Source organism: Eulemur rufifrons, chromosome 13 (genome assembly GCF_041146395.1).
Source record: "Eulemur rufifrons isolate Redbay chromosome 13, OSU_ERuf_1, whole genome shotgun sequence".
Lineage (NCBI taxonomy): Eukaryota > Metazoa > Chordata > Mammalia > Primates > Lemuridae > Eulemur > Eulemur rufifrons.
In genome coordinates this window covers 12,303,229-12,315,823 of record NC_090995.1, presented here as the reverse complement: position 1 = coordinate 12,315,823, position 12,595 = coordinate 12,303,229, and the positions used below count along the sequence as shown (strand labels likewise).

The following is a 12,595-nucleotide window of genomic DNA, read 5'->3' as shown; positions in this document are numbered from 1 at the left end:
TTGAAAGAAAGAACAAATACATCGTGGCTATTTAAGAGGAGCAAATGCATATTCACAGCATGTCAAATGTTTGAATGCCTACTATGTGTTTAAATGCTACTAGAGAGATCTACCAGTAAAATCAGGATCATAAAATGAAGGGAAAGGGTTTTAAACTATTGCAGCAGGAAAAACGTAGAGTGACGGACCAGGTATTGCAGGAATGCCTTGAACAGAGTTTGCATGTGTATTGTATGTTTTGTGAGTGCAGTAATGCTTTTTAATTTTATTTGGCCTTTTTTTAGTTGTCTCCTAAAAAGACTTGGGAAGGATTCATTGGCGGTTTCTTTTCCACAGTCGTGTTTGGATTCACTGTGAGTTTTTGCTAGGATTTTTATTTTATGTGTATTTTGAAAAACGATGCCAAGTTTATGAGTCTATTATAAACCTAAATATGAGACCACATCATGCTAATAATGCATTACATTTACTGAGTCCTACCGAACAGAATCTAGTCTGTACCGCTTAGCCTGGCTGCGTGTAGAATCACCTGGGAAGCATAAACAAAATCCGTGTCCCAGCCTCAGCCCAGGCCAGGTAATTCTGACGCACAGCCGGGCTTGAGACCCACTGCTGTGTTTTAGTCATTTCTAACAGCTGTTCTGCCTTGTGGGGAACACAAGCACTGGGGCAGGTGGTGGCTTTGAGTAATGGCAGAGAATGCAAATGACGCTGACGGGTTCTGCCTTCTTAACACGCGGTGGCCACGTGGCTCCGTGAGTGGTTCCCGCCATGATCCCAACTTGCAGGAAAGAGTCTGTTAATTTCAAATAAATCCATGTTCACTTCTAGCTGTGAATAATGGATATCGTTCAGGTTTTAAAAATTAGTTTACAGTTAGGGAATTTAGTTTCTGACTAAAAATTGCCTCGTTTAGAATCAATAAGGGTACAGTAAAATGGCTGAATGTAAGATAAATATACAGATTACTCTTAGAAGGTTTAATTTTTTTAACAGTCTCGTCTGACAGTTGCAGTTACATTCTGTACCCCGATGTAGAGTAACTTGTAACAACATGAAGCTTTGAGAGAGAGATACAAATAAATGGAATTGTGCCGGAATCCTAGGTGGGAAAACCACTGTAATTCTAATTCCTCCATTTAATTTATAGTTTAGTTCATTCTCAATGAAAATTCCAATAAAATTTGATAAAATTACTCCAAGTTTTTGTGGTAGACTATGGGTGCGATAATAATTGATAAATAGAATGAAAAAGGACCTAACCCCATCCAATGTTTTTACGTTACAAAATAAGAATGATTAAAACATTATTAAATTCATACTTTAAGATTAATTACTTTAAAGATTAATTTGGAAATACTACAGGAAGAACCATGTTATTGGAAGAACATAAAGAGCTACCTCATAAGAATGTAATGCATGACAAAATAATGAGGGAAATGATACATATTTTCAAATAAATGGTTATGAAGAAACTGATTGTTTGAAAGCAAAATCAGTTAATATCCGTTCCTAGAATCATATCTGAATTTTAGCCATTCTTTATGGCTGGAAGAGAAGAGGGAATAAAACTGTTGCCTAGCAATTTAAACTTACAGCAGGATATTTTATGTATCGTTTACTTTCGTGCCTGAGAACGGCTAGTTTTGTGGCCAAGGAAAAGTATAACATGGTCAAAGCTTTGTGGATTGGCTAAGAGCAGTGGTGGTTTCCACCTGCACTATTTTGTATTAATACTATTTTCTCAGTAATTTTGAATCACTGATTAAGTAAGTGATGAAATTAATGTAAGCTTGTTTGCAGTAAACGTACATCTTTGACTCTGCTGTGTAATTGTGGTCATACAGAGGTTGAAATCTCATTGATTTCAAAAACTCTCTCATTTTCTAAAGGTCTTTGAAGTCTTTTGCTGGGACAGTTACGGCCATCTAGCTTTGAAAATGCATAGCCGAATGTTCATGCAAAGAGGTTCTGGCATTCTGTCTCTGGTCTCTCTGACACCTAACTGAAAACGTGTATCTTTGCTTTGTTATTCAGGCTGCCTACGTGTTGTCCAAATACCAGTACTTTGTCTGCCCCGTGGAATACCGGAGCGATGTCAACTCCTTCGTCACGGAGTGTGAGCCCTCCGAACTTTTCCGGCTTCAGAGTTACTCACTTCCGCCCTTTCTGAAGGCGGCGTTGAGAAGGGTAAGAGCGCACCAGGCCAGGGATCTTCCGCTCCGACCAGTACGCCTTCTGCAAAAGCGGGATTCGGATTTAACTGATTCCTGTAAAATTTTTAACGCTTTAATGTAGCAGTGGTTTGAGTTTATTGTCAATGTGATACTCCACCCCCTTGTGATTTCTCTTTCTTGAACATAAAATGAATGTTACTATTGCAAATCAGTCGTGGACCAGGAATTTACTTGCCCAATGGGTTAAATGCTGATGGTAATTTATTTTGTATTTGTTGTGAAGACGTTTTTTTTTTTCCCCCCCAATATTTCAGAGGTTTTTACAAATCAAATGGATTAGAGTGAGTTTCACATGTTACTGGTCTGAGTTAACTCGATTTAAAACTTAATTAAAATTCACCGGTTCAAAGAGCCCTTGAGTTTTAGAGGACGTTTATTAGTACAGAAAGCTGCTGCTTCTAAAAATTGGTTTTCCTTCCCAAAGGACATTGCTGCCATTTAAAGGTATCCTTGAGGTCTTTCACTGAGGGGTGTTGACATGCTCCCCCGTAGAACCCTCTAGAACCCTCTTGATCTATGTCATCAGGACTGGTGGGTGGTTGGTTAAAGTGAGGAATGAAATAATGTGTGTGAGTGTGTCTTTGTGTGCACATATACACGCATGTATTTGTATCTGAAACATTTTATTTTTAACTAAAATACATAATTTTTGATAAGCAGATAAATCAACAAACTGTTTCTGCCCTTGAGTGCTCAATAAATGGATTCCAAGAATTTTTTCAAGGTCTGAGCCCATCTGTTTACCTGCTATAAAACTTTGGATGTTGCCAATCTTTGATTAGGAGCAAGTCGGTTGCTCTGAGAACAGGTCCAAACATTGGTGTTCGCAAACATCTTTTTTGAACCACACCTATTATGCGCTGCCTACAATTTGCAGTTTCAGATTATTTTAAAAGGAGCAAGAACTAAGAATTTACAAAATAATTTGACTATGGAACTCCTCTCAATTTTTATGTTCTTCTCCCCAAACCTTTCATAATTGCCTTGCCAATTCCCATTTTGGTGGTGGTTTTTACGCAACTTACGTTTGTGTGTTCCCCGCGGCATTCGACTTAGTTTTAAGAGAAAAGGCCAATTTTCCTTTAGTTGATCGTGTAAAATGAAAATGGAATATAGTACAATGTTAAATCATATAATTACAAACAAAGGTACTACTGTTGGCAAAAAGAAAAACACAACCAAATTTAGAAGTTAACTGATTGTCAGTCAGCCTACAACTGAATTGTAGAAGTTCCTAGACCAACTAGAAGGTAGCCCACCCGCTGCAAGGTTTCAGGGTGCCAGGGCCTTGAGTCCACTTAGAGAGGGAGTGGAGAGAGTGTGGGCTCGGTAGTGGGTGACACAGACAGCTTGCCTTATATTCTTCTCCCGTGATTCTTAAAGTTTGTGGCATTAACAAAAATGTGGTATGTGCTTTGACTTACTGTTCATGTCATGGTTCTTAGACTGGCGGGCACGCTCAAATGTAATAGTAATGATGTTGGCCCCACCTCTCCTCCTCCTTCCTCCGCAGGAAACGGTGAGCTTGTATCCGTTCCAGATACACAGCATCGCTCTTTCAACATTCGCCTCTTTGATTGGCCCATTTGGAGGCTTCTTTGCCAGTGGATTCAAAAGAGCTTTCAAAATCAAGGTGTGTGTTTCGATTCTCTGTTATGTTGTTTGAGAACGTAATTAGAGAGAGTAACCTAGTTGGAATTTGGTTCGCTCTTGGTCTGCGTTAAACCCTTAGGCAAAAACGTTTTCAACCTCACAGAGGCGCTGCCTGGGTGATCGGAGTGTGTGTTCTTTCTTGTTAGGGTTCGGTCATGCCATGTGAGTACAGTTGTAAAGTGTTGTGTCCGTCTGTTTTATAGAAATGGGATCTGTCCCTTAGTGTAGGGACAGACCCAGAATCTCTGCCTTTTCAGGTGTGCATTCCAAGAATGCAGGCATGAATCGTCTGGTGTTTATGGTTTGGCGACAGTCTCACTTGAAGGGGGACATGGAGCGAAGCCTTTGGATTTGTGACGGTTCATTCTGTCAGATCAGGAGTCACCAGACTCTTTCTGGAAATGATCAGCTTCTCAGGCTTCGCAGACACGGGTTCTACCACGGCCGCTAAGCGCCGGGCCCCGCCGTTGTCGTGCGAAGCCCCCGCCCGCGGGCAGCGTGTCGGCGGACGGCCCGGCTGCGTTTATAGTAAAACTTAGTTTACAGACACAGGCCGTGGGCGGGATTTGGTCTGCAGAACAGAGTTTGCCGATCCTTGCTCCAGAGATGGAAAATTGTCTCTCTGTTTTAAGTGGGATCATCATAAAGCGACACGTTATCTCAGCAGTTTCGTCTCAGCCTCCCCCACGTGGCTGTGCTGACTTAAGGGGGAAAGTTGTGTCATCAGAGAGAGGCTGTTGAAAGTGGGGAGGTCGAGGAGGGCCTCTCTGAGGAGGTGGCATTTGAGCAGACTTCCGAGAAGAGGAGGAGAGTGAGTCCTGCAGAGAAATGTAAGGAAGAGAATTCCAGAAGGTGCAGAGGAGGGAGGGAGAGCAGTGTGTGTGCCCGCGGCCGAGGGGCGGGCCCGGGGCTGCCGGGTTTGGCGGAGGCCGGGGACATCAATGAACTCGAGGAGCTCTGCCCGGGGAAGGCACCGTGTTCGGTGGGTGCACTGCACAAAAGCGCACGAGGTGCCGTCCCTGTTCTCTCGCCGCCTTCCTGGGGAGATGAGACATCCACAGAGAACCGCGGCAGCCGCCGCGCGGAGTGTGTGTCTCGTGAAGGTTGCCGTTCCCATGGCTCTCTCATGCTTCAGTTGGCAGGGAGAGGAAGGGAGGAAGAGGGTTGGCAAAAAGTAGCCAAAGAATAATCAATCTTTCAATAATCATTTTAAACAGAGAAACGTTACATTTACAATAGCATTTTTTGTAATGGTCCCCAGTCCAAGGTCTCTTGTTGCATGGTGGGATTCTCTTGCGTGTCTGGAATGCAGAAGTGATTGCTGTTGCGTGTCAGATGTTTCTAGGTTGCCTGAGTGAGACAGAAGAGCAGTTGGTCCCGTCCGTTCCCCGGGCCCTGGGACGTGGGAAGACGTCCGCGCGGGGTCGTGAGGCTCGTGACAATGCCGCGGTGTGGCCACTGAGTGAACTGACACGTCCCAAAAGAGCCAGCTGTGTTGATCTGCCTTTTACTCTAACGCTTAAAAAAACATCGATCGTATTAGTAAAATGTTTATCTCAAAGTAAGAACTATTAGGATAAATGTGAGTTAGAACCAGCTGTAGCCGCCCGAATAGCTTCTGGTTAAGCAGAGGGGCGGGCTGTAACAAAACTAGGTTAGTAATAGCGGATAGGAGTGTGATTTAGAAAAAAATTTATTCGCTAAAAACAGTGCAAGATTTAATTACTGTTTGAATGGTGTCGGTCAATTCAGAAATCATTTTAGGATGGGCCCATATTTAGAAAACACAGCTGTAATCTGTCGGACGTGTTCCAGTGAGTTTGTATTTAGTGAAGAAAATCCAACGGTAAAGTATTTTCCGTACAGAGTCTGTGATGCCCAGGAGACACAGATAGGAATTTTGCAGCAGGTGATTTATTTATTTATTTATTTACTTTTTTGAAAATTTGCTAATATATCTGTTTGTCTCTAAAGGATTTTGCAAACACCATTCCTGGACACGGTGGCATCATGGACAGATTCGACTGTCAGTATTTGATGGCAACTTTTGTACACGTGTACATCACAAGCTTTATAAGGTACTTTGATGTGGAAAACACATTTTTAGATGTTTTCTTTGAGTTCTCCTTTCTATTGACATGAGTTTGAGTAAGTTAACCGTTTCTGTCCGTGATCATTTATAATATCAAAGGCAATGGTGGTCTCTGGAGTTGTAGCCCTGAGCAATATAGTTAAATTGTAATTGTTTTACATACATTTGATCAACTTAGAAAAAACAGCAGTGTAGGTCATGGTCCTTAACAGGAGATGGTATTGGATTTGAAACAGGAGGAGATTTCACCTCTCAGCTGTGGGCATCGCAGTGATCGTGGCTACTAAGAGTTGAGGAGGAGGAGAACATAATCCACCAGTTACCGCTCAAGTGCCTGTCACGTATGGTAGAATGTTCTAGGCATGAATGTAGCAGGGAACAAACCAGACTAAGTCTTTGCCTTCAGAACTTCTTGTTGGGAGGTTGGAGGGAGAAGGTTTGGAAACAGACCATGAACAGATGCGTACAGTTTGTTAGGTGGTTGTAAGCGCCACGGAGAAAAATACAGCAGTCCGGGCGTCACGGCTGTGTGTGCAGAGGGGTGGCTGGCTGGCGGGTGGACAGGTGTTGCTATTTTCTGTCGGGTGGTTTATTCTTGTTACTAAACCTTAATGGTTTGGATCTACCCCAGGGTGCCAGTTTGGGCTGCGACGGCTGGCCACATCACCCACATGTGAGCTCTGTTTCCTGTGGCCTCTGCTGGGGCCCTGTAGCCAGAACATTTACTAATAGCATCTGAGCCATAGAAAACATGGATTGCTTTCATAGCATTAGTTGGAGGAAACACATATTTAGAAATCTCTAAATAGACGTTTTAAATATACACCCATAGCGGTGTGAGACTTTTTGTATTAATTTTATTGGCAGGGGGACAGTCTTGCGTGGGGTTCCTCGATTTCATTAATCTCTTCAAAGAATCAGCTTGTGGCTTTGTTAATTTTCTCTACTGTGTGTTTTCTATTTCATTGATTCCCACTCTCATCTTTCATTCCTTTACCTTTTTTCTGTAGGTGCAATTTGCTGTTCCTTTTCTAGCTTCTTGAGAGAAAGCTTAGGTTGTTGATGTTCAGCCTGCTTGTCTAATGTATCCACTTCAGACCATAGATTTCCTCTTATATATCACTTTGTCCTCATCCAACAAGTAATGACACTTGTATTTTCATTATTCAGTTACAAATAGTTTCCTGTTTCCAGTATTGTATCTCCTTTAACACATGGGTTATTTAGAAGTGTATTTTTTTTTTGAGACAGAGTCTCACTCTGTTGCCCAGGCTAGAGTGAGTGCCGTGGCGTCAGCCTAGCTCACAGCAACCTCAAACTCCTGAGCTCAAGCGATCCTCCTGTCTCGGCCTCCCGAGTAGCTGGGACTACAGGCATGCACCACCATGCCCGGCTAATTTTTTCTATATATATTTTTAGCTGTCCATATAATTTCTTTCTATTTTTAGTAGAGATGGGGTCTCGCTCTTGCTGAGGCTGGTCTCGAACTCCTGAGCTCAAACGATCCGCCCACCTCGGCCTCCCAGAGTGCTAGGATTACAGGCATGAGCCACCACGCCCGGCCTAGAAGTGTATTGATTAGTTTCCAAACAAATGGAGATTTTTCTCATTTTCCTTGCTTTATTGAGATTTCCATTGCGGGTCAGAAATCGCACTCTTCACGATTTCAGTATTTAATAGTTTTTGAGACTTAGCTTATGACTCCACCTGCCGTTCTGATACATATTCCACGTGTAGGTGAAACTGACATGCATTGTATAGTGCTTGGATACAGTGTTACAAATGTCAGTTAGGTGAAGTTTAATGAAATGAAATCTTCCGGACTAATTTTGTTTTTGTTGGGTTTTTTTTGGCGGGGGTGGGGGGTGGTGGGTCTGCTTCTTGTATCAGTCACAGAGAGTGCTTTGTTAAAATTTCTCACTGTGATCGTAAATTTATTTTTATTTCTAGTTCTATCAGTTTTTGCTTTATATATTTTCAGGTTGTATTAGGTATTTACAAATTGAAGCTTGTTGTACCTCTTTGTTGAATGGGCCCTTCTGTCATTCTGTAATGTCTGTCTTTACTGCTTGCCTTGGAGCTTCCTTTGTTGGATGTTAGAATAGCTACATCAGCTTTCTTTTGGTTAGTGTTTGCATAGTATCTCTTTTTCTCTTTTATTTTTAGTATTTGTTTCTCCTTACAATTAATATGTTTCTCTTTTCTAACAAGCATATGGCCGTTTTTTTCCCTGTTTTTTAATGACCCCATTGACAATCTTTGTCTTTTAACGTATTTAACCTATTTGAGTATTATTTATTTATGGATATATTTGGGTATTAGTAATTAGTGGTTAAATCTTTAGAACTCCATTTTCAGAAGATGAAGCTGTTTAGGGCATTAACTCACACGTTTTCTTGTTTTACAATTTGCTATTCTCTCAGTAGAGAGGAGTCATGCTGAGCCCTGTACCCCCCCCCTTTGAAAGCAAACATTGAGACTATTGGAAATACAGAGGTCGGGCCAGGATGGCGCTAACGGGGAGCGGGGAGCACCTGCTGCCACAACTTTGCATTTAGCTGAACTTGCTAAAACAGCCTTTCCTCCCCGGGTCCCTGCTCTGGGCTTATCTGTGAAGTTGCTGAGTCTTTTGAATAAATGTAATGAGACCAGCTGCGTCCCGACTGGAGTGGCCCGTTTTCTGGCAGACGAACCACATGCATTAAGGAGACCCAGGGGATGGCTAATCGGGGCTCTTGTACAATTTTTTAAGTCAAAGATTTGCAGAGTAAATAGTTCCTCTACTGCTCACTGTGATACCGCTGTATAGCAGATATTTCTTTGTTGCTGGGATTTCCACTTCCTCTAATTCTATTTGAACAGTCTATTGTAAATCATAAATTTCTTTACCCATGAAAACGTCTTTCTCAGAATTCTGTGCCATTCCCCGTATATTACTTACCTCTTGCTTTATCCGATTGGATCTTAAAGCAGATCTGCTTGGATTTTGTTTTGTGTGTTGGGGTTTACGTAAGACTTTCTTTTGTTTTTGAGACAGGATCTCGTTCTGTTGCCCAGGCTAGAGCGCAGTGGTGCCATCGTGGCTCACTGCAGCCTCAGTCTCTCAGGCTCCGGCCATGCTCCTGCCTCAGCCTCCCTGGGAGCTGGGACTACAGGAGTGCCACCACACCTGGTGAATTTTTCTATTTTTAGTAGAGATGGGGTCTGGCTGTGTTGCTCAGGCAGGTCTTGAACTCCTGATCTCAAGCAATCCTCCCACCTCAACCTCCCGAAGTGCTAGGATTACAGGCGTGAGCCACTGTGCCTGGCCCCAAGACTTTCTTTGAACAAAGGTTATGGCACCCAGTATATATCACAGATAGGGACTTCGGTGCTAGGCTCAGTGTGTGTTTGTCTCTGGTGTCTCTTGAACACTCACAGTTTCCTGGGGCTATTTCTTCAACAAAGTACCTTCCATCATCTGAAGTTTCTTGGAAGCTAAAAATTAAATTATATTTTCATGCCCTCTTTTTGGTTTATCCTTACAGAGTAGTTTTTGTGTCTTGTCCAGTCTCAGGACTTGTTATTTATCAGCACTTTGAACTCAGATTGTCGTTTTGAGAATTTTCGTACAGCTCAGTCTGCACGTCCTAAATCGCCTCGCGTTGTCCTTGTGTTTTGTGTCTGTGCCTGCTGTTCCCGCACCTGCGCTCTGTGCTGCTCACCGCAGAATCACTCTGGGTTTTCTTATCCCCTTGACATAAACAGTGGACATTAAAGTGAGCTCTTACCCAGAGCTCTTTCGATCCTGTAAAGATTGCTACTCCACACTTAGAGGAATGGCTTGTTTTACATTGGGGAGATACACTTCCTTCTGCCCTCTTCAAATAGCATGAACTTTGTCTTCTCTGCCTTGTCATCAGGGGTCCAAATCCCAGCAAAGTGCTGCAGCAGTTGTTGGTGCTTCAGCCGGAACAGCAGCTGAACATCTACAAAACCCTGAAGACCCATCTCATCGAGAAAGGAGTCCTGCAGCCCACCCTGAAGGTATAACTGGACCCGGAGGGGAGCGCTGGCCGGAAGGAGTTCTTCAGAGCAGCACTGACAGCAATCTCGTAACTGTACAGAACCGTGGTTGGAAATGTAATAGATTGAAGTTTTTGCAGACATGAATGTTTCTCTCTGAAATTACTGTGAATGTTTACCAAACACTTGCTTGGTCTGAGTTACGAAATAAGTAGCCAGTTGCCGGCAACGGATCCTGTGCTTTTTCTGAAGTGTGTTTTCGGTTGTGAACTTCCTTCCTCTTACTTGCTGGGTCTCAGAATTGGAAAGACTTTGTATTTCAAAGAGTCGAGCACTATAAAATGCACAAGTTGAGGATGTCTTAAAATTGCACGCGGCAGCCTGCCCCTTTGCACAAATATTTACGTTTGCACTTGGAGCTGCCCGTGATTTTAGCAAAATGTTTGATGTAGGCACAACAGGGAGTCAGCTGCTGCGCTTCCTCCTCACACAGTCTGAAGTATTTTCTAAAGGGTTTAGTTGGATCAAAAAAAAAAAAAAAGATTGTCCACTTTTGAAAGCAGTCCTCATTTGCCAGGGGGAAACACTCTGCTTTAGATAGGTTCGGAGTCCAGGAGATACTGTCCTCAAGGTTATAGGAGAAAACAAAAGAAAATGCAGGAGAGGGAGGCTGAAATGTCTGCCATTTATTTATTGGTTTGTTGGAAAGAGCAGGCATCAAACTCTACTTCTGATAAAATTGTTTGGAAAAACACAACCTCGCGAAAAGCTCATCAAGAGAAACAAAGAAGTCTGTGAAGAACACCGCGGACAGGTCGTGCATGGATCTCTGCAGAGGGCAGGGGCTCAGGAGGCAGCCTGAGATGAGGACACGTGGCCTGGGTCTCCTCTCCCTGCTTCCCCGAGAACCGGCTTCCAGTAAGTTCTGCAGCCACCAGCACAGGCAGGCCACCACTGCGCAGGGCCGGGAGTGGAGGGGCGGCTGGAGCAGGGCAGGGGATGCAGACCCGAGTGTCCCGCCCCGTGTCCCGCCCGCCTCACCCCAGCACAGCCCGCCGGAGGGAGGCTCACCCGGCAAGAAGGAAGATCCGCCTGGAGACCCAGTCCAAGCCCAGCCTCCTGGTTGCAGCTGACCTTTGTCCCGTTGCTCCTTTGCATCATGTCATAAAGTCCGAGGACATCAGCTGATGAATTTTTTCTTCTAATAATGGAAATCAAGCAGAAGTGATTCCTACCAAGAACAAAAAGCACACCGATGCCAAGCCTTCCGTTTCCTTTGCGGACTGGACGCTGTCACCAGGTGAGACTAAATTTCTTACCCGTGGCCGTAGGCAAAGCTGTCGCTGTGCTCTGCACGGCCGTGTTTACTGAGCAGTCGGCACTGACCCTTCAGAAAGTGCCCCGTGCTCCTGGTTCCGTGTCCAGAGGGGAGACATAGATATATTTTAAAGAATGTTTTGCTAATGAGAAGAGGAAATATTTTTGTTTGAATCAGCAACAAATTTCAATTATTGTATATTTCCGTCCGGGTACTACACCTGAAACTACACCTGAAACAAAAGATGGCGAGTGTGCCCCGGTCGCCCGCCTGTGGCCTCACCGCGTGTACTACGTGGTCATAGCAGACACGGGCACACGCAGTACCGAGAGTCTTGTGTCTTGGTCTGGCCTGCGTCCACTTGGTCCGTCCCCACCGGCTGTGCTCAGCGCATTTCACACTATTCCATAAAAATCTAGAACTGGTGTTGGAAATGTCATTAGAGGCAGGAATGATCACTTTTAAAACCAGGCCACCTACAAGTTAATCTTCAACAGCTCACATTTTTTTCCTTGCCTCATCAGCAGCTTCAGATGTTGATTGTAAAGGAATTTAGGATCCCAAAGTTTAAAAGATAGAATGAAAATTTTGTGATAGGAATTTACGTTAAAAATTTAGTAGTCTGCACAAGTAAGAACTCGTCGGGAGATTCCCAGACCCCTGTACGTTTTTATTTACAGTAGTTGGTGAGGCGTTGAGGCACAGAATTATAAGAGAGCATTGCTGAATACATGCATTACAAAATCAATATTATAAACCAAACAGGTTAGAAATATTTGGGGTCACGAACAGCGTTTCTCAAATATACTTTCTAAAAGTGGGTGTACATTATTCTGTATGTAAAAAAGTAAATTCTTAATTTTAACAGAGCTCTAAAGGTTGATCTTTTTAGTGGACTTTTATAGCATGTATATTAAAATAGAATATATTTTAGCAAAAGATTGCCATAAAACCCTGACTTTGATCACTTTTATATTTGCACTGTGAAGAGGGCCTAGATTCCAGTTAGCAATGCGGTGGTGGAGAAATGAAAAACCGGGAACGCCTTTCACTACAATGGCTCATGGCTCCAGATTTGCTGATTTTGGAGGCGCTCTCCTGGTACCGACTGCTTGACTTTTTAACCTGCGGATGCAAATGTTCCTCAGCGCTTTCCCCTGCGGTGCGTGTGCGTTTACTACCCGAGAGTAAAGAGACCCCCCCCTTTCATTTGTCGTATCTCTCCATTCACACTTTGGTGAGAACAAAGATAGAATCGCCTTGTTCGAAAAAGAAAAAGCAGAAACAGTT

At 43.4% G+C, this 12,595-nt stretch overlaps 1 protein-coding gene across 1 annotated transcript in view; it reads left to right on the top strand.

The window, feature by feature from the left end:
• The window catches only part of CDS1 (CDP-diacylglycerol synthase 1), a 41,470-nt gene extending 29,944 nt beyond the window's left edge, over positions 1 to 11,526 (top strand). Inside the window, exons 9-13 of the mRNA XM_069485546.1 lie at positions 285 to 353; positions 2,038 to 2,190; positions 3,751 to 3,870; positions 5,865 to 5,968; positions 9,885 to 11,526. Of these exons, the coding sequence (XP_069341647.1) occupies positions 285 to 353; positions 2,038 to 2,190; positions 3,751 to 3,870; positions 5,865 to 5,968; positions 9,885 to 10,014 (576 nt within the window). The 3' untranslated portion in view covers positions 10,015 to 11,526. The remainder of the gene's footprint in view (positions 1 to 284; positions 354 to 2,037; positions 2,191 to 3,750; positions 3,871 to 5,864; positions 5,969 to 9,884) is intronic.
• The last annotated feature ends 1,069 nt before the right edge of the window (positions 11,527 to 12,595 follow it).